The 16,886-nt window shown below is 36.0% G+C and overlaps 5 protein-coding genes across 8 annotated transcripts; 2 read left to right on the forward strand and 3 right to left on the reverse strand.

Annotated features, from left to right (window-relative positions):
- Window positions 1–475: 475 nt before the first annotated feature.
- Window positions 476–2,746, forward strand: LOC103837378 (two-component response regulator-like APRR1). Its single transcript, NM_001302022.1, has 6 exons — window positions 476–608; window positions 1,031–1,192; window positions 1,282–1,415; window positions 1,492–1,659; window positions 1,737–1,830; window positions 1,908–2,746. Exons 1-6 carry the CDS (start codon window positions 476–478, stop codon window positions 2,744–2,746), a joined length of 1,530 nt encoding a protein of 509 aa, NP_001288951.1.
- A 357-nt stretch (window positions 2,747–3,103) lies between these two features.
- LOC103837379 (protein NEN2) lies at window positions 3,104–5,696 on the reverse strand. The gene is made up of 6 exons (XM_009113741.3): window positions 5,238–5,696; window positions 4,573–4,730; window positions 4,435–4,481; window positions 4,293–4,356; window positions 3,573–4,216; window positions 3,104–3,496 (listed from the first exon to the last, which is right to left on the reverse strand). Exons 1-6 carry the CDS (start codon window positions 5,515–5,517, stop codon window positions 3,262–3,264), a joined length of 1,428 nt encoding a protein of 475 aa, XP_009111989.1. The 5' UTR covers window positions 5,518–5,696; the 3' UTR covers window positions 3,104–3,261.
- A 250-nt stretch (window positions 5,697–5,946) lies between these two features.
- LOC103837380 (pentatricopeptide repeat-containing protein At5g61400) lies at window positions 5,947–14,191 on the forward strand. Of its 2 annotated transcripts, none has more exons than XM_009113742.3 (2): window positions 5,947–10,921; window positions 11,345–14,191. In XM_009113742.3, exons 1-2 carry the CDS (start codon window positions 8,982–8,984, stop codon window positions 11,424–11,426), a joined length of 2,022 nt encoding a protein of 673 aa, XP_009111990.1. In that variant the 5' UTR covers window positions 5,947–8,981; the 3' UTR covers window positions 11,427–14,191. The 2 variants fall into 2 exon arrangements, with proteins under 2 accessions (XP_009111990.1, XP_009111991.1); XM_009113743.3 differs by having other exon boundaries at window positions 11,372–14,191.
- On the reverse strand, window positions 10,941–11,681 carry LOC108869596 (keratin, type I cytoskeletal 10-like). Its single transcript, XM_033279399.1, has one exon. The coding sequence runs from the start codon at window positions 11,608–11,610 to the stop codon at window positions 11,389–11,391; it is 222 nt and encodes a 73-aa protein (XP_033135290.1). The 5' UTR covers window positions 11,611–11,681; the 3' UTR covers window positions 10,941–11,388.
- LOC103837381 (transcription factor MYB28) lies at window positions 14,010–15,982 on the reverse strand. 3 transcript variants are annotated; one of them, XM_018654991.2, is made up of 4 exons: window positions 15,523–15,982; window positions 15,228–15,357; window positions 14,534–15,089; window positions 14,010–14,465 (listed from the first exon to the last, which is right to left on the reverse strand). In XM_018654991.2, the coding sequence occupies exons 1-4, from the start codon at window positions 15,653–15,655 to the stop codon at window positions 14,460–14,462; spliced, it is 825 nt and encodes a 274-aa protein (XP_018510507.1). In that variant the 5' UTR covers window positions 15,656–15,982; the 3' UTR covers window positions 14,010–14,459. The 3 variants fall into 3 exon arrangements, with proteins under 3 accessions (XP_018510507.1, XP_009111992.1, XP_033135279.1); XM_009113744.3 differs by having other exon boundaries at window positions 14,013–15,089; window positions 15,523–15,981; XM_033279388.1 differs by having other exon boundaries at window positions 14,013–15,089; window positions 15,228–15,385; window positions 15,439–15,671.
- Window positions 15,983–16,886: the final 904 nt, after the last annotated feature.

Below are 16,886 nucleotides of genomic sequence, written 5' to 3' on the forward strand. Positions count from 1 at the left end.
AAAAAAGAAGTCTTTCTCACTCTTCTTGTCGGAAACTCCTCTCTCTCTCTCTCTCTCTCTCTCTCTCTCTCTCTCTCTCTCTCTCTCTCTCTCTCTCTCTCTCTCTCTCTCTCTCTCTCTCTCTCTCTCTCTCCTCGTCTCATGGCCGGCGTTGCTACGGATTCTTGATTTGAATACTTACCCGGAGAAAAAGGTTTAGTCTTTTGACGTTTCCATGGCTAAAGGATTAGGTTTGTGGATGAAAAGAGTAACCTTTGTCTTGTCGTGACATTAAGTGACTTTGAAGAGACAAATTAGGCGGCTTTTGTAGGGACAAGGCACCGGAACCCTTGTTCTGTTTTTGGCAATGGAAGTATCATAGCACTGTCTATTGTCTGGTTTATTTTTGTAATTTTTGTATTAACTTTTTTTTTGTTAGGGAAAATTAGTTTTTGTGATTAGTTATTTTAGTGGTGGGTTTATCAGTAATCTGATGATGGATTTGAACGGTGAGTGTAAGGGAGGAGATGGGTTTATTGACAGAAGCAGAGTTAGGATTTTGCTTTGTGACAATGATTCCAAGAGCCTGGGAGATGTTTTCACCCTCCTTTCACAGTGTTCTTATCAAGGTATGCTTTACAACTGATGGTTTTTACTTTGCTATTTGCCATGAAAGTTGGAAGTTCTACTTTAGATTGCAGATCATGGACCTCTATTGATTTGAGTTTTTGTTAGTAGTCAAGGATTAGATTTGGTGTATACTCTAGTTATGAATGGGATGGTTCAAGTATTTTCTTACAATCTGTTCCAGTTAGGTTACTTGTAGAGTCTTTCCCTTGTTCTTGTGCTGTGCAAAGTTTTTAATCAGTTGGTTCCTTGATCACATGTGTTTTAAAAAGAGATTATTTAAGTGACCTCTTTTGTTGATTTTAGTATCATTTTTGTAGTTTTTAAATGCATATGTAGTGTCTATTGCATTCTTTTTTCTTTTTTCTTTTTATTACTTTTTGTACAATGAATATTGTGAATGGATGTTTTTCTTGAAACGCAGTGACTTCAGTGAAATCAGCAAGGCAGGTGATTGATGCACTAAACGCAGAGGGACCTGATATCGATATAATACTTGCGGAAATTGATCTCCCCATGGCCAAGGGTATGAAGATGCTGAGGTACATCACACGTGACAAAGATCTTCGGAGAATCCCTGTCATAAGTAAGCTTTGTACTTTATCTGCTTAAAGCTTGTTTTGACAGCATGATCATTTCCTTAGATTCTAACGAATCTTATTATAATATGCTAAGTGATGTCGAGGCAAGACGAGGTACCTGTTGTGGTGAAGTGCTTGAAGCTAGGTGCAGCTGACTACCTTGTCAAGCCTCTTCGCACCAACGAGCTTCTCAACTTGTGGACATACATGTGGAGAAGAAGACGCATGGTTTGTTTTGCTCCTTACTTCTTAATCTCTGTTACTATACTTTAAGTTAAACTACCTTTGTGTTTTGTTTTTGCAGCTAGGACTTGCTGAGAAGAATATGTTGAGCTATGATTTTGATCTTGTGGGATCTGATCCAAGTGATCCAAACACAAACAGTACCAACCTCTTCTCTGATGACACTGATGACAGAAGTATCAGGTCCACCAACCCGCTGAGAGGACCTTTAAGCCGTCAGGAAAAAGAGGTGAGAAAAGTATTATGAAAGTCTTACAAGTCCTCTAAAAATAGCAAAGAGCTAATTTCTCATGCTTTTGCTGTTAGTGTCCTGCTGCTACTGGTTCTGTTGATGGCACAGCCACTTCAGCTCCTCCTCCATTAAATCATCTTCCTGGGTCTCATCATGAGCCTAATCCAGGTGATTGTTTCGCTTTGATTTAGCACTTTCTAATAGCTTTGTTGCTGTGAATGCTAATATAGTTACCGTTTCTGCAGAGAAATTTTCTTCAGTGCCAAAGAAGAGTAGATTGAAGATTGGAGAGTCCTCAGCTTTCTTCACATATGTCAAGTCTACCGCCCTGGCTACCAACTGTCAAGATCCTCCCCATGTCAATGGAAACGGCTCACTTCATCTTCACCCAGGTGTGGTTGCGGAGAAGCTTCAAGTGGTGGCCAGTGAGGTGATCAACAAGCCCAAGCAAACACACCGAAGCAGAGAGACTGAGAAAAACTTACAGAATGGCGGCGCCACGGAAGAACTTCATGGTAGGAGTTACCAAGAGAGGAATCAGGTTGCTGTGAACAGAAGTAAGGATTCATCTCAAGTTGCCTATCCTTACTATATGCAAGGGGTCATGAACCAAGTTATGATGCAATCAGCAGCCATGATGCCTCAGTATGGTCATCATCAACATCCTCATTACCCACCTAATCATCTCAATGGAATGACAGGAGTTCCTTATTACCACCACCATCCCATGAACACACCCTTACAGCACAATCAAATGTCACAGAATGGTCAGATGTCTATGGTTCATTATCATCCGTCATCTAACGAGGTGAGAGCGAGTAAACTTGACAGAAGAGAGGAAGCTTTGCTTAAATTTAGACGTAAGAGGAACCAAAGGTGTTTTGATAAGAAGATTAGGTATGTGAATAGGAAGAAGCTCGCTGAGAGGAGGCCGCGTGTTAAGGGTCAGTTTGTTAGGAAAATGAACGGGGTGAATGTTGACTTAAATGGGCAGCCTGACTATGATGACGAGGAAGAGGAGGAGGATGAAGAGGAAGAGGAGAATAGGGACTCATCTCCTCAGGATGATGCTCAGGGAACTTGAGAAACATTGAGAACTGAAACCTTATGTGGGTGTGGTTTAGTAAGTTGATAAACATAAGATGTGTTTGATCATGTTCACTCACATTCAGGAAGATGTGTAAACCTTTCTCTCCTTCCAGCAGCATTTCCATGAATCTTGTTTTTTACTTTGTATCCTCTTCCTTTTTAACATGTATAATAATTACTCCATGGAAAGGTAAAAGAGACTTATGTTCCATAACTTAAAGCTTCTAAGTTATCCAAAATTGAACCAAAATAAAAACTTTGATAAACTGAATACCGAACCAAACTTTATTCAGGTAAATTCGGTAAGATTTATGTTCGAAAACACGAACTATCCGAACCAAACTGCCCAAACTAACCGAATCCAGACACAAGATTGCAAATTCAGACAAAGAAACCATGTGTATATGAAGAATATAAGTCTGAAGTTACAAGTAATGTGAAACTAAAAACAGAATCAGCTAATATATTTCTACTGAACAGCAGTTATATGGAGCTATCAAGTACTGTTTACTAATGTATAACAAGCTTTCTAGCAACTAAACGGATCCCAGCTCTTTGCTGATAATCATATGGCTCCAGAGACAAGAAAGCATCAAGGACAGTTCCTGGATTCACCAAAGACTCAAGCTCCTCAGCGCTTGGGTTGCTTGAGATGAGTTTATGAGTAGTAGCAGCTCCAGGCAGCTCCCTCTGGTGTATCTCAGCTGCATAACAGTCCATTTCTCCATTTAACCCTATCGGTATACTGCAACAAACAATACAAGAACAAATAAGCAAACATAAAAACCAGCAAAAGGGAGATATAAGCATACAGTACTTACTGTATCCTTGCGGTAGGAGAGTTGAGAAACCCTTTCACCGGAATGATCACCGGGTTCCAGTCAGAACCACTGCCTGAATCAACAGATATCGTCTTTGCAGCACTGTCACACTCTTGCAATACGTTGCAGAGACTTGGACACAGATCAATCACAAAGTTCAGCTTCCTCCTCCCAGCGTTATCCATAAATTTGCCGCTGATTCCAAACCTTACTTTCAGGTCAGAACAACGGAGCTGAAGAGGTTTGTTGTCTCCAAGGACAAGCTGAGGCTTCGTTATTTGACTCCCGTGATAAAGAGGGACCTGAACAGCTTTGATGCTTGGACTAGATATCTCTCCAGGCTCCAAGAATCCTTCCTGGTCAGAGGTAATAATAGCCTTAGATGGCTGGTTTCGTTCTTCTTCCATGGGAACATCTGGTTGAAGAGTCTCGGAGGCTATCTCGTTGCTTAAAGTGCTCATATCAAAGGGATTGGTTTGAGATCCTGCTGGTGAGACGAATGAGAGAATAGGTATGGCTGTGGTGCTCTCCGCTGTCTGCTCACCAACCGGAGATGTTCTTGTATTCCTACGTCTTCTTGAACTTGTTTCTGGCGTAGTAGTAGTAACCGAGTTCTCTATAAGTTCATCTGGTAGACTTGACTCCTATTGAAAGAAACATAGCAAGTTTTCTGAATTAGCTATCAAGATAAACTATCTTGAGGAGATAAAGAGAGCGTACCAGGAATAAAACAGTGGCACAATACTTGAGAACCTCGAAATTCATTCTCACATCATCCAGACTCCTAAAGAGATACAAAGCATTAGAACTAAACAACGGTAATGCAAAAAAAAAAAAAACAAAGCCTGCGTATTTATATTACCTATGCGTTTGATTCCCAATCCCAAAGTATGTAGCCAGTGTCGCCATCTGTCCAAACAAAGCTCACATAGAAACATAATAAGCATCCATCATATCTAATTCAAGAGATAATCTCTCTCTCTAGTATCATTGTTGTTACCTTCATATCACCAGCTCTCCTCCCAAACTTTTGAGTAAGCAACACCAAGGAGTCAATGGTGCCCTTTGGCTCTGGTGGATCCCTTCCAATCTCTGCAAAAGCTTCTCTTATCCTTGGTATATCAAACCTCAATATGTTGTGACCTGCCCATACCCTTCCTACACAAGACCAAACCACTAAAACATCAACACAAAAAAAAGAACAGAACTTTGTGGACTCAGAAAACAGAGACAATTCAAAAAAAACAGAGCAAACAGAGACAAAATAACATAATGGACAGTATCATCTCCTTTACATAAACCCCAAAAGAACAAAACTTTCGTATCAATTAGCAATTCAACAACATAGAGAAGATATAAAGACAAATGTTTCAAACCATTCAAACATCAACACAACTAAACATAAAGAACAAAACAGAGACAACAATAGCTCAAAACTTTGACAGTATCAATCTCCTTTGTGGACTTAGAAACCCAAAAAGAACAAAACTTTCATGTCAATTAGCAATTCAACAACACAGAGGAGTAAGAAAGACGAAAGCTTTAGACAAAACAGAGACAGTATCATCTCCTTTTGTGAACTCAGAAACACAAAAAGAACAAAACTTTCATGTCAAGCAACAACTCAACAACACAGAGGAGAAAGAAAGAAAGAAAGTTTCAAACCATGGAGAATCTCGTAGACGTCGTCAGCGATCTCTGCAAAGGTGGGTTGCGACTTAACGTCCTCACGCTTGATACCGTTGCAACTCACGGAGCGATCAGTGATGCGGTTGAGATTCGCGGGTCGGACGAGCTGCGTGTAGCTCCGAAGCTCGACTAGCTTCTTGGGGCAGACGAGGATGGAACCGAACTCGAGAATCTCGTGCTTTTGGCCAGCTCGAAAGGGGATTGTCGTCTCTAAGTCGAAGAAGGCGATCTCTGAGCGGTCTTCGGACGGAACCATTGGTAACGGGTCGGGTTGAAATGAGAGGAAGGTGTGGAAAGTATCGATCTTTTTTGGATTTGGGTTTGGGATTTATATACAAGAGGAGACTTAGGAAGGTGGGTTTAGTTATTTTCTTCGACCAAGTCTCTAGGCAAAGGTCACTTGTGTGATATGGGTTTGCTTTCTTGGTCGGTGTCCTGTAAAACAAACCAAGGTTTTTGTGTTAAATAAAGGTTTTTTTTTTTGAAACTAAAGTTTTAGGAAAAATATTCAAAGTTGTAAGTTCAAAGAATCTAGAAGAAGAACATTTTAAAATACATGATTGGTATCTGTCAAAAACAATAAGAAATTTCTACTGAGGAGATATGTTTTTCAATTAAAATGGGAACAAGATTATGAAAATCAAGTTTTTTTTTTGTCAGCATGCATGTATGTATGCTTGGGTTTCATTGATATCATTTACTTACTCTGGTCAAACAATCAAATTTAAGAGGATCTATATAAACTGAAAATGAAAAACAAAAACTCAAGCTGTATTAGCACATGTTAGTAGAGATGGACGGTGTTCTAGGATATATTTAGTATGATTTATATGTGGGGTTTTACATAATTACTTATGTAATAATTTCACCAAATTTCTGTCAAGAAGTTGGACAAAAATGTAAATATGTTGATTTTGAATTTAAATCCTGCAAAAAACTAAAGTTTATGTAATTGTTATAACCTGTTAGAATTTGTAAGAATATTTAGAATTAGATTAGTTGTTGATATTTTCCAGTGTTTCTAAAATTTAGGCACCATCAGTTCGACAAATTAGATCTAATTGAAATGAGTTTTTTTTCAGAGTAATCTTTGAAAAATGTTCAGTCTAAACACCCATATAATCAGCGTTTAACTAGTATCTAGCAACTTTTTAAACATTGATATTATCTATTTTGGAAGATAGTCGGTTTTTGGAATAAATATCCCACTCTAATAAACCTATGGAGGTAAGTTTATGAAGATTTTAAGAATTCCTGCACAAAAGATGATCTAATAACCCAAACAGTAATGGGAATAAACTGATAGTATTGTACCATACAAAGCTGAGAAGATAGTTCTTACGTTGACCAGAATGCATGAATGGCTTAGGTTTCATTGTATCATTGACTTCTAAGAAGGGAAAACAATATTATTGGTCAAACAATCAAATTTAAGAGGGATTTATAATAGGAACTGAAAATGGAAAACAAAAACTCATGCTATATTGGTAGCATATGTTAATAGAGATGGATGGTGTTTTCAGGAGATATTTAGTATGATTCTTAAGTTTTCCCATTTTAAGTTTGTAATAACTTCACAAAATTTAGTTTAAGAGTTTGGACAGTGTAAATATGTTGATCCTACATTTAAATCCTTCAAAAAACTAAGTAAATGTAATTAAAGTGAAGTCTTAGAATTTGTTAGAAAATTTAGAATTAGATTATTTGTTGGTGTTATCTAGGAGTAGATATTTTTATATCCATTTGAGTTCGGTTTGGTTTGTGTTTGATTTTATCTCTGTTCTAGTATTTTTGAATTTTGGTTTGGGTCTGATTTGAAAATTTATGGCTTTTGGATACCTATTTTAAATTATGTAAGAAATTCAAAAATATAAATATATCTTAAAAGTTTTAATTTTAAAAATGAAATAATATATAAGTATAAATTTGAATAATATATATATATGACAAAATAATTAATCGATTTAGATATTTGGATGGAGAATTGATAGCTATTTCCGATTTTTAAATATTTTGAGTATCTTTTTGGCTATTTGAATATTTTTAATATTATCATGTATTTTGGATAATTCTGAATATTTTCCGATACTTAGCTTTTGGATATAAGATTTAAAATAATTAAAAATTTTAAATATATAATTGTGATTCAAGTATTTTTGGGTATTCACAATATTTTGTTTCGGTAGGGTTTAGTTTCAGTTTTTCAGATATCATTTAAATTTTATTCAAGTATTTTATAAGTTTCAGTTCGAGTTTAGTACCATTTTCCGAGTTGGATTTGATTTTTCAAGTTGGGCAGTGTGGCAGCAGCTTTCTCCCACATGGCTATGTTCCTGGCGACGTTATGTCATTTGTAACAGCTTTTCCTTTCCCAGCAACAAGGGACGTCACTGCGGCCGGAAAGCTTTTCTGACGTGTATGTATATGAAAGACTAGTATTTATTTTTATATTTATTTTAATTTTATTTATTATTAAAAGAATTTAGTTGATGATGTTCGCAAATTGGGATCGCCAATTTCTTTAAAACAACAATGGCGTTTTTGGAGGTTTTATGACGAATGGAAACTAAGGAAAATGAATACTTTGCAGTTATTTTCATGATTGTAAAGGGAAACATAGGAGAATGAATACTTTGCAGTTATTTTCGTGTTACTATCCTTTTTCATTTATCAGTGATTATATCTGATTTTTATGTTTTTATAATTACGGATGTTTGATTGAAAACCAAACAATCTTTATTGAACAAGGAACCAAATGGTAACAAATCGATTAGCTGTTCAGTTATTAACTAATAACTAAAACTAAGCTAACCTCTAGAATCCAAACGGTTAATCGAACATCTCTTTTTCCTCTTACTACCCCACGGTGAAAGCAAACATATATTGTACATAGCTGCATCATCCATTGCTTCTGTTATTGACCTTGAACAACTGGCAATTGCAAGCATTTCTTTCTCCATTTCCTGAAAACCAGATCATTATAACAGGAGAAACAAACAAATTGAGTTTTTATACTTAAAAAACCAACAGTCTCAAGGCAGAGTTTCCAAGGGCATCAACAATTTTCACCTATTTAGTCACCAATACCCACACAATAAGGCATAACATACATAGTCGTTACCTGTGCATCTGAAATACGCCGCAGCATCAGAGTTGGTTGAATTTCAGCTCTTCTTGACTGATCAGTAGTGACTTTCCTGTCTTTATCATCCTGTAGAAGCTTGTTGAATTATGCATGGAGTCTAACAAAAAAAAAAATGTATTGAACGAAAAAAAAGAAGAAGATCAAAGCTTTAACAGACTAGTCGCACGTCATTGTTTACCTGTTTCTGAGGAAGATTCATGCATCAGAGCTTGTGTGCTTCTTTGCTTACTGACGAGCAGTTATCGATTTGCCTAGTCCTCATGTAATTCCAACAGATGTAGCGGCATGCAATCAATGTCCACAAGAAGTGAGTTTTGTCAACAAAAAAAGTGTATAGTTTGCGGTTTACCATAACTACAGTCGACGCCCAATTCATCAAAAAGAACGTTGCACTTGTCATATGACTCTATCCCCTTAACTGATCAATTAAAAATAAAATTGATTTTAACAACTTATCTAATAAACCTGCTGCACAATGCTAACCGGAATAAACCGAGGTAAGTATTGTACGGTGTACCATCACAAACCTGAGAAGAGTTTGACCAGAATCCAATCACTCTCCTCTCCTCCTCCAGATGTTGAAGCTTCTTCATAGACCATCAACTCACATCTACAAGCTCCAACCTTTCACCTTCAGATCGTTCTCTCAACCTCAATCTCCCTCAAAGTCACCACCTTTATTCCCTTCTTTTTCTTCGAGTCTAGCCTCCGCAATACTAAAATGCAGATCCGCGGAAGAAGCAATCAAACTCTTCTACACATCTCAAGGACTCAACCCATCAAACTCCAACGATCTCCGATCTCACTCCGCATTAATCCACGTTTTAACCGAAGCTCGGAGGTACACGCACGCAAGGTGTTTGATAAAATGCCTCATAGAAACTCTCAAGCGCCGCCCTTACAGAGTTTTCAACGCCCTTGAGGATGTTAACAGCTCGAAGTTTAGTAACGGTGTGTTTAGTCTGTTGATTATGGAGTTTGTGGAGATGGGTTTGTTCGAAGAAGCTCTTTTTGTGAGCCGTGAGATGAGAACATCTCCTGATGTGAAAGCTTGTCTCACGGTTTTGAATGGTTTGGTTAGAAGGAGAAGGTTTGATTCTGTCTGGGTTGATTATGAGTCTATGGTCTCTCGTGGGTTGGTTCCTGATGTGTACGTTTACTCTGTTTTGTTCCAATGCTGTTTCAAGCAAGGCTTGTCCTCCAAGTTAAAGACGCTTCTTGATGAAATGACATCTAAGGAGATCAAGGCTAATGTTTATATCTATACTATATATATCCGTGATCTGTGGAGGGAGAGTAAGATGGAGGAAGCGGAGAAAGTGTTTGACTTGATGAAGAAGAAGCATAATGTTGTTCCAAACTTGTTTACTTACAGTGCAATGATTGGTGGATACTGTAAAGCTGGTAAGTTGAGACAGGCTTACACGTTGTATAAGGAGATTGTGGTTGCTGAGTTGCTACCAAACGTTGTTGTTTTCGGCGCATTGGTTGATGGTTTCTGCAAAGCTAACGAATTGGTAGCTGCGAGGAGTCTTTTAGTGCATATGGTGAAGTTTGGGGTTGATCCTAATTTGCACGTTTATAACTGTTTGATTCATGGGGAGTGTAGATCAGGGAGCTTGTCTGAAGCAATGAGATTGTGTTCCGAGATGGAAAGGTTTAGTCTTTCGCCTGATGTGTTTACTTATACTATACTCATCAATGGGCTATGTAGTAAAGATCGGTTAACAGAAGGAGATAGATTGTTTCAGAAGATGAAGAGTGAGAGGATCTTTCCTAGCTCTGTGACTTACAACTCGCTGATTCATGGGTATTGTAGAGAAGACAATATGGAAAAGGCCTTGGAGTTGTGCTCAGAGATGACAGCAAATGGCGTAGAACCGGACATTGTAACGTTTTCTACTTTGATCGATGGTTACTGCAAGTTGAGAAACATGAAAGCTGCAATGGGCTTGTACTCTGAGATGAGCATCAAAGGTATAGTTCCTGATGTTGTGACGTACACAGCTTTGATCGATGGGCAGTTCAAAGAGGCTAACGTGAAGGAAGCGCTAAAGCTGTACAGTGATATGTTGGAGGCTGGAGTCCACCCTAATGAGCACACGTTTGCTTGCCTGGTTGATGGTTTCTGGAAAGAAGGGAGAGTCTCTGATGCCATCGAGTTTTATCTGAAAAACAATCATGCATGCTGGAATCATGTGGGGTTTACATGTTTGATTCAAGGGTTATGTCAGAACGGCTACGTTCTTAGAGCTACCAGGTTGTTCTCAGACATGAGATCTGGTGGGATAACGCCGGACATGCAGAGCTATGTATCAATGCTAAAAGGTTATCTTCAAGAAAAGCGTGTTATTGACACAATGATGTTGCATTGCGACATGATCAAAACTGGTGTCTTGCCAAACCTTGTGGTGAATCAGTTCCTAGCCATGGTTTACCAAGAGAATGGATATCTAAGACCAGCTTGTTTCTTGACCAACTCTGAATCCTTTAGAAACTATCAGCTAATCTGCAAGTAAGATCTCTTTTATCTCAGAGAATTTGTGATTTTTTGGGTTCAATCTTAGGCTCTTGGCTGTAATTAATGTGTGCTGGAGAAGTGTTTGATTCTATGACATTGTACGTTTATGTTTATATCTTTTTTTCTTACAACATTTGGTAAAGTCTTGACTAATGTTGTACTATGAATCAAACCAAGTCTGTAACTAGAGTATCATTTACCTTAGGACCACTCAACGTTGCTTATTGTTGTTGTTTAAACTGTATGAAGGGTTGTTATCTTGTTGGTCATGTTGACATATTATCTAATCTCACATTTCATGATTAGTGACGAGATTGATAAAGAAGTGTTTTACTAAGCAATCACACAATTTATAAAAATAAGAATCTCATTTTATTTCAATACTTATTTGAACTTCATTTCAATTTATTTAACTAGAGTAAGATGGATGATTCATGCTTGTAGTAACCACACAAAGACGGTCACTTCTTGCTCTGTCCACTACCATGCAAATTGCTGAAGTATCCTTGAGGGTTACTCTCAAATCCACCTCTTGAGATGTAAGCACCACCTTTTGAACCCGGTGCAACCATATAACCTCCGCCGCCTCCGCTCTTTCCTCCACCGCTGCTGCTACCACCACTGCTCTTTCCTCCACCGCCTCCGCTCTTTCCTCCACTGCTGCTGCCACTTTTTCCACTCATATTTCAAATGTGATTTTGTTCAAGAACTTAGAGATTTGAGACTGTGTAAGGTAGTGGGTTTGAGCATTGGCTATTTATAGTGATATAGAGCGGGTTCAAAGCGTTGGTCAAAGGAAAATGATCCTTCCCAAGATTATTGTAGTAACTACGTTGTTTAAAACATCAAATGATTCATACCACCTCGTGAAAGTAATTGGTATCAAATTACATTTACGAAGTGGTTACCATTTATCAACGGGTTGAATGAATCTAACGGCTCTTTGAATTCGTTTTCAATACTCTTTCAGGCTTTATAGCATAGAGCCCATATAAGTATTGTGCCTAACTAGTTTTGTAGTTGCCCATTGTCGAGCTATATCTGATTGTTGTTTCTTCCGACGATTAACATATATGAATGTAATTGGTTGGAGAGTAACCCCAAGTTAAAAGCATAAAAGAGTTACTATAAATTGGTTGATTAAATTAAAGTATCATTAAATAAAACTAGTTCAGCCGATAAAAAAATACAAAATATATTTTGTAGTTTGGTTATAAATTTCAAATAACATAAAATTATTATATAATAATAGTAATATGTAAATATCTTTCGAGAAACACATCCACTAAAACACACTATACACATCATCATGCACGCATTAAACATATATTTACATGTACAGAACTATACAATTAGATTCTTTCAAAAAACATTCCTAATGAAAATGATTATAGTCATGTTATTTGCTTACACGTACCAATTTACCAATATCTAAATATATTTTTGAAACTTCCGTAAGAAAACTTTAAGTTGAGGATGAAAATTTGGAATTATATGCTTGATGTGCGACATGTATAGTCAGCCAATAAAGTTGTAAATAATTATAATATAACTATTTTGCTTAGTTAATTAGTACATAATTATTTATTTATAGATTATTTACAAAATTTTAAATTAACTAGAGCTTATAATTTATTATGTGTGCCACCATAATTCATTTTTTTGTAAATGCAGTTGCAGATAATCTACTAAATCAATAATTGTAACCAAAACGAAAATAGTTAAAGAATACTAACCAATCATTCGTGGACGATGGTGCAATTTTCATGTGAAGAATGGGATAAGAAGACCGGGAGCTTGCGGTCAAGTGGTAAGGAGTAGAACTTGGGATACCACATTTCAAGTTTGATCTATCTGCTATGCGAAACTAAATTATATTTTATTGGTTATCTTACACGGATATGGGCTACTGCATTTTAACCCATTTGAATATTCGGAAAAAGGTCTATCCGTAAACTGCACCTCTCACTTGGAGATTAGGTCTGTGCCTTTAATAGATTCGGATTTAACTCTTTTCAATTAAAAAAGAAAAAATGAGATAAGAAAATGTAGAGATATTGGAAAGAAGCGAACGACGATGCAAGTGCAAGAGAGCCATGGCACGAATAGGGTCAAATGAGTCATGATTTGGTCTTGCAAATTGCATTGCTTTGCGCCTCTTTGTAAGATCATAGAGGCATTTTTACTATTCATTATAAAAAAAAAAAAGGAAAATGATTGATGGATGAGTGGGTCAAAAAGCCATTTACAAAAAACAAAAACAAAAAACAAAACTCTAAGAAAATATTATTTTCTTTTTTTTCTTTACTGGGAATTAGTAAGCGAATTAAGATATCAAATCTTGTTTCTAAGGGTTAACATTTACATAACATATAATCTAAAGTAAATGTAATATATTTTTCAATAAAAAAGAAAAGTAAATGTAATATTGACATGAGGAGCTGAAAAGTATGTATTAAATTATCAGGGTTAGCATTGTGCCGTAATGGTAGTCTTCCATTTTGGCACATAAATACCATTGTGCCGTAATGGTAATCATACTTTTTGCATGATTATCAAAGATTCCACTTTGTTTTAAGACAAAAGTTGTCTGGTTACAGTTCTAATTATCTGTTTCACCTCTTGATCTTTAGCTCTCATCTAAATTGTTTATGGACCACACAGACAAACTTTACTTGGAACGTCTTTTTCGTTGGAGTTTTCTCAATCATTATTTTGATTTTTTATTTATTTATTCTACAATAGTACTGGAAAGAAAGAAAGTTGTGGTCGGTTCGAATCCAACGAAAGATACCACCACCTTCATGCCATATAAAGTTCGAAACACTATGGTTGAATCATAAAGAAGATCATGCATGATGAAAACCACAAAAGAGTAAAAGGATTACAGCTGTAACTTCTGCTACTTGGATTCAACTTACGGTTGGGAGAAACTATTTACAATGTTTGGATTCCCGGTAAAAAAAGTGAAAACATATTTTTTTGCACAAAAAAAAATCAAAAAAGAGTATGATTGATGATTATAATGGACTTAAACTTTTAACGGAAAAAAGAAGACTATAATGATTGTTACATTGAAATAACATACGATAAACAAAACAAGCTTTATTATAAAAACATGTGTCCGCGAGGTTACCATGCATGATTCTCAATATGAGAGAAACCCTAACTTGATAAGATAACGTCCCTTATTGTATATTATACAAACCCTAAACTTGGGACTAACAACCATGATCTTGGACATATACTAAACAATCCATATAATAAAATACATACATAACTTCTTGTTCTGACAAGTTTCAAAAGTTTGAAACCTTTCTGCTTGGGCATGAAGATTCATATGAGATGCTTTCAGAGGGAATCATAATCCATGTCATGTATAAAATCAGCATGGTCAAGAAGATAATTTGACCAACCCTCGATAGTATTGTCTTGATCATCAACGCTAGTTGATGAGACTTCTTGGGACACATCGGACATAAGAAGATCATGACCATAGTTATGATTCATGTAGTGCTCCTCATTGTGGTCATCATCTCTGCCGAAATTTTCGAGAAAATGTGAGAAGTAGTCCTGATCTATACCGAGATCAGAAGTAGTATTCACCTCATGCTCAGGGTACAACGTTGTTTGGAGGAAGGGATCAAATTCAGCTAGAGTATTTATCAGGGATGCATTAGAACTATCCTCTTCATTGCGAATCTGCTCAGAGAAGCTATTGGAAAAGCTTGTATTAGCATTCAAGCTACCTTCCATGGAAGCAGACAAAGCTTCTTTCATGGAAGTGGCCTTAGCAGCAACTTTGTTCAAAAGCCTTGATGTAGAACTTGATTTCTTAAAACGTTTCTTGCGACTCAAGGAATCGTCCTCATGAACTGGTGTCCCATCTTTGCTGGTATTCTCGAAAACCGTGTTGAAACCGGAGGAAGGAGGACAAGACATGGTAGGCATTGAGCTTGACCGGGAGTATTGCTTGTCGGAACTAGATGCATCTAGGGAATGCAAATTCTCAGGTACTGTAGGGTTTGTATTAGAAGCTAGTGGCTTGTGAGTCACGGGATCAGTACCCTGTTCAATCAAACGCTTCTTGAGATGTGTGTTCCAGTAGTTTTTGATCTCATTGTCTGTTCTTCTAGGTAAATGTCTCGCTATGACCGACCACCTAAAGACATAAACAAATGAGATAATATAAGATCGAAGACCGAAAGTAAAAATAATTATATTTTAAGAAACTTTTTCATGGAAGAAACAAAATCAAAATGATGATAATTGGAGGACCCATACGCACATATATACTTACTTGTTTCCACGAGAAGCATGAAGCATGATGATAATCTGTTCCTCCTCTGAACTAAACTCGCCTCTTTTGATTTCAGGTTTTAGGTAGTTAGTCCATCGCAGTCTACAACTCTTTCCACACCTTTTCAATCCTATGAAAACACCATATTCAACACAAAACTTTCTTTTTTTTTTTTTTTTTTTTTTTTTTTTTTTTTTTTTGAAACACAAAACTTTCATACATCAAATACCAAACAAAACATATATGTTTTAAACTTTTACCAAAAAAATTATAATATATTTTAATAGATATTAACCAGCTTTTTGAGGAATGTCGCGCCATCCCCCTTCTCCATGTTCATGGATGTAAGAGATGAGTTTCTTGTCTTCTTCGGTGGTCCATGCCCCTTTCTTCAGCCCTTCTCCGACACAACATGGCTTTCTTGACATTTTCGATATATATGAACTCTATTACAATTTAATATAACTTCACTCAAATAACACTCAAGAAAATGAAAATGTAAAGAAAAATATACTTGCAGGAAAGTAAAATTTGATAAGATTTTTTTTCTTCTAATAAGATAAGAAAGAAATAGATCGGTTGATGAGAACTCTGATGCATCTGTATATGAAACTAATCGAGAAACGCTCTTGGGTCTCACCCACAGAGCTACTAGGCGTTTTCATGTTTTTCTCGTACACTCCAAATTTTGCAAGATTATAACACTAGGATGAGAATAGAGAAGTTCATGGAGTAAGAGCGCGTGAATTGTGATGGTTGTGAACTTAAGAGCTATAACCCTCTATATATATACACGTACGTACTCAGGCGTTAGAGTATGTTTATTGCAGGTCTTTTAGATTGAGTTTTTTAGCGTAATATAAGATACAATCTTTTATCTTTAACTAAAAAAGCTAAGAAACGTCTCTTATATCTCTTATTTAAGAGACGTCTCTTAGTTTTTTTAGTTAAAAGCTAAGAGATCGTATCTTATATTACGCTAAGAATCCCAACCTAAAAGACATGTAATAAACATGTTTTTAGAATGTTATAATAGATATTTTGGTATATTATTGATTATTTAAATTGATCAAGTTGTTAAAGCTAGCTCGTAGTAATTTTGAACAAGAAGAATTTTTTGCAAATTGATAATGTATATTACTATATCTTCGTATACGTATTAAAATTTGAGAAATTTTCTAAGATAGTCATTTTTAAGTTTTTGTCATAAAAATAGTTTTCAGTGAGAAAAATATCAAAAGAAGTTTTATTAAAGAGTAAAAATGTATTTATACCCCAGGGTTAACTAATTTAGACTTAGGGTTTAGAGTTAAGTGGTGGAGTTTTGAAGATATAGTTTCAAATTTAAAAAAAAGTTAAAATTTTCAAAATAAAAAATGATTATTTTAGTCATTTTCTTTGTTGAAAGCTCTTTTATGACAAAAACTTAAAAAAATTATTTGAGAGAATTGCTCTATTAATTTTGATGTATTTTGGTTAAGAAGTTACAATTTGGTACTAAAAGAAATATACAATTTATATCACCTAAATGTATTAGATTATTTCATATTTGTTATCATAGGACAAAACAAACTGGATTCGGTTCAGTGACATTAAAGTAAAATGTAATTCTTAGTATATAACTGAATGAAATGAAAGATCCAATTGTATTTTAATATT

This window comes from Brassica rapa, chromosome A09, assembly GCF_000309985.2.
Source record: "Brassica rapa cultivar Chiifu-401-42 chromosome A09, CAAS_Brap_v3.01, whole genome shotgun sequence".
NCBI classification, from domain to species: domain Eukaryota; kingdom Viridiplantae; phylum Streptophyta; class Magnoliopsida; order Brassicales; family Brassicaceae; genus Brassica; species Brassica rapa.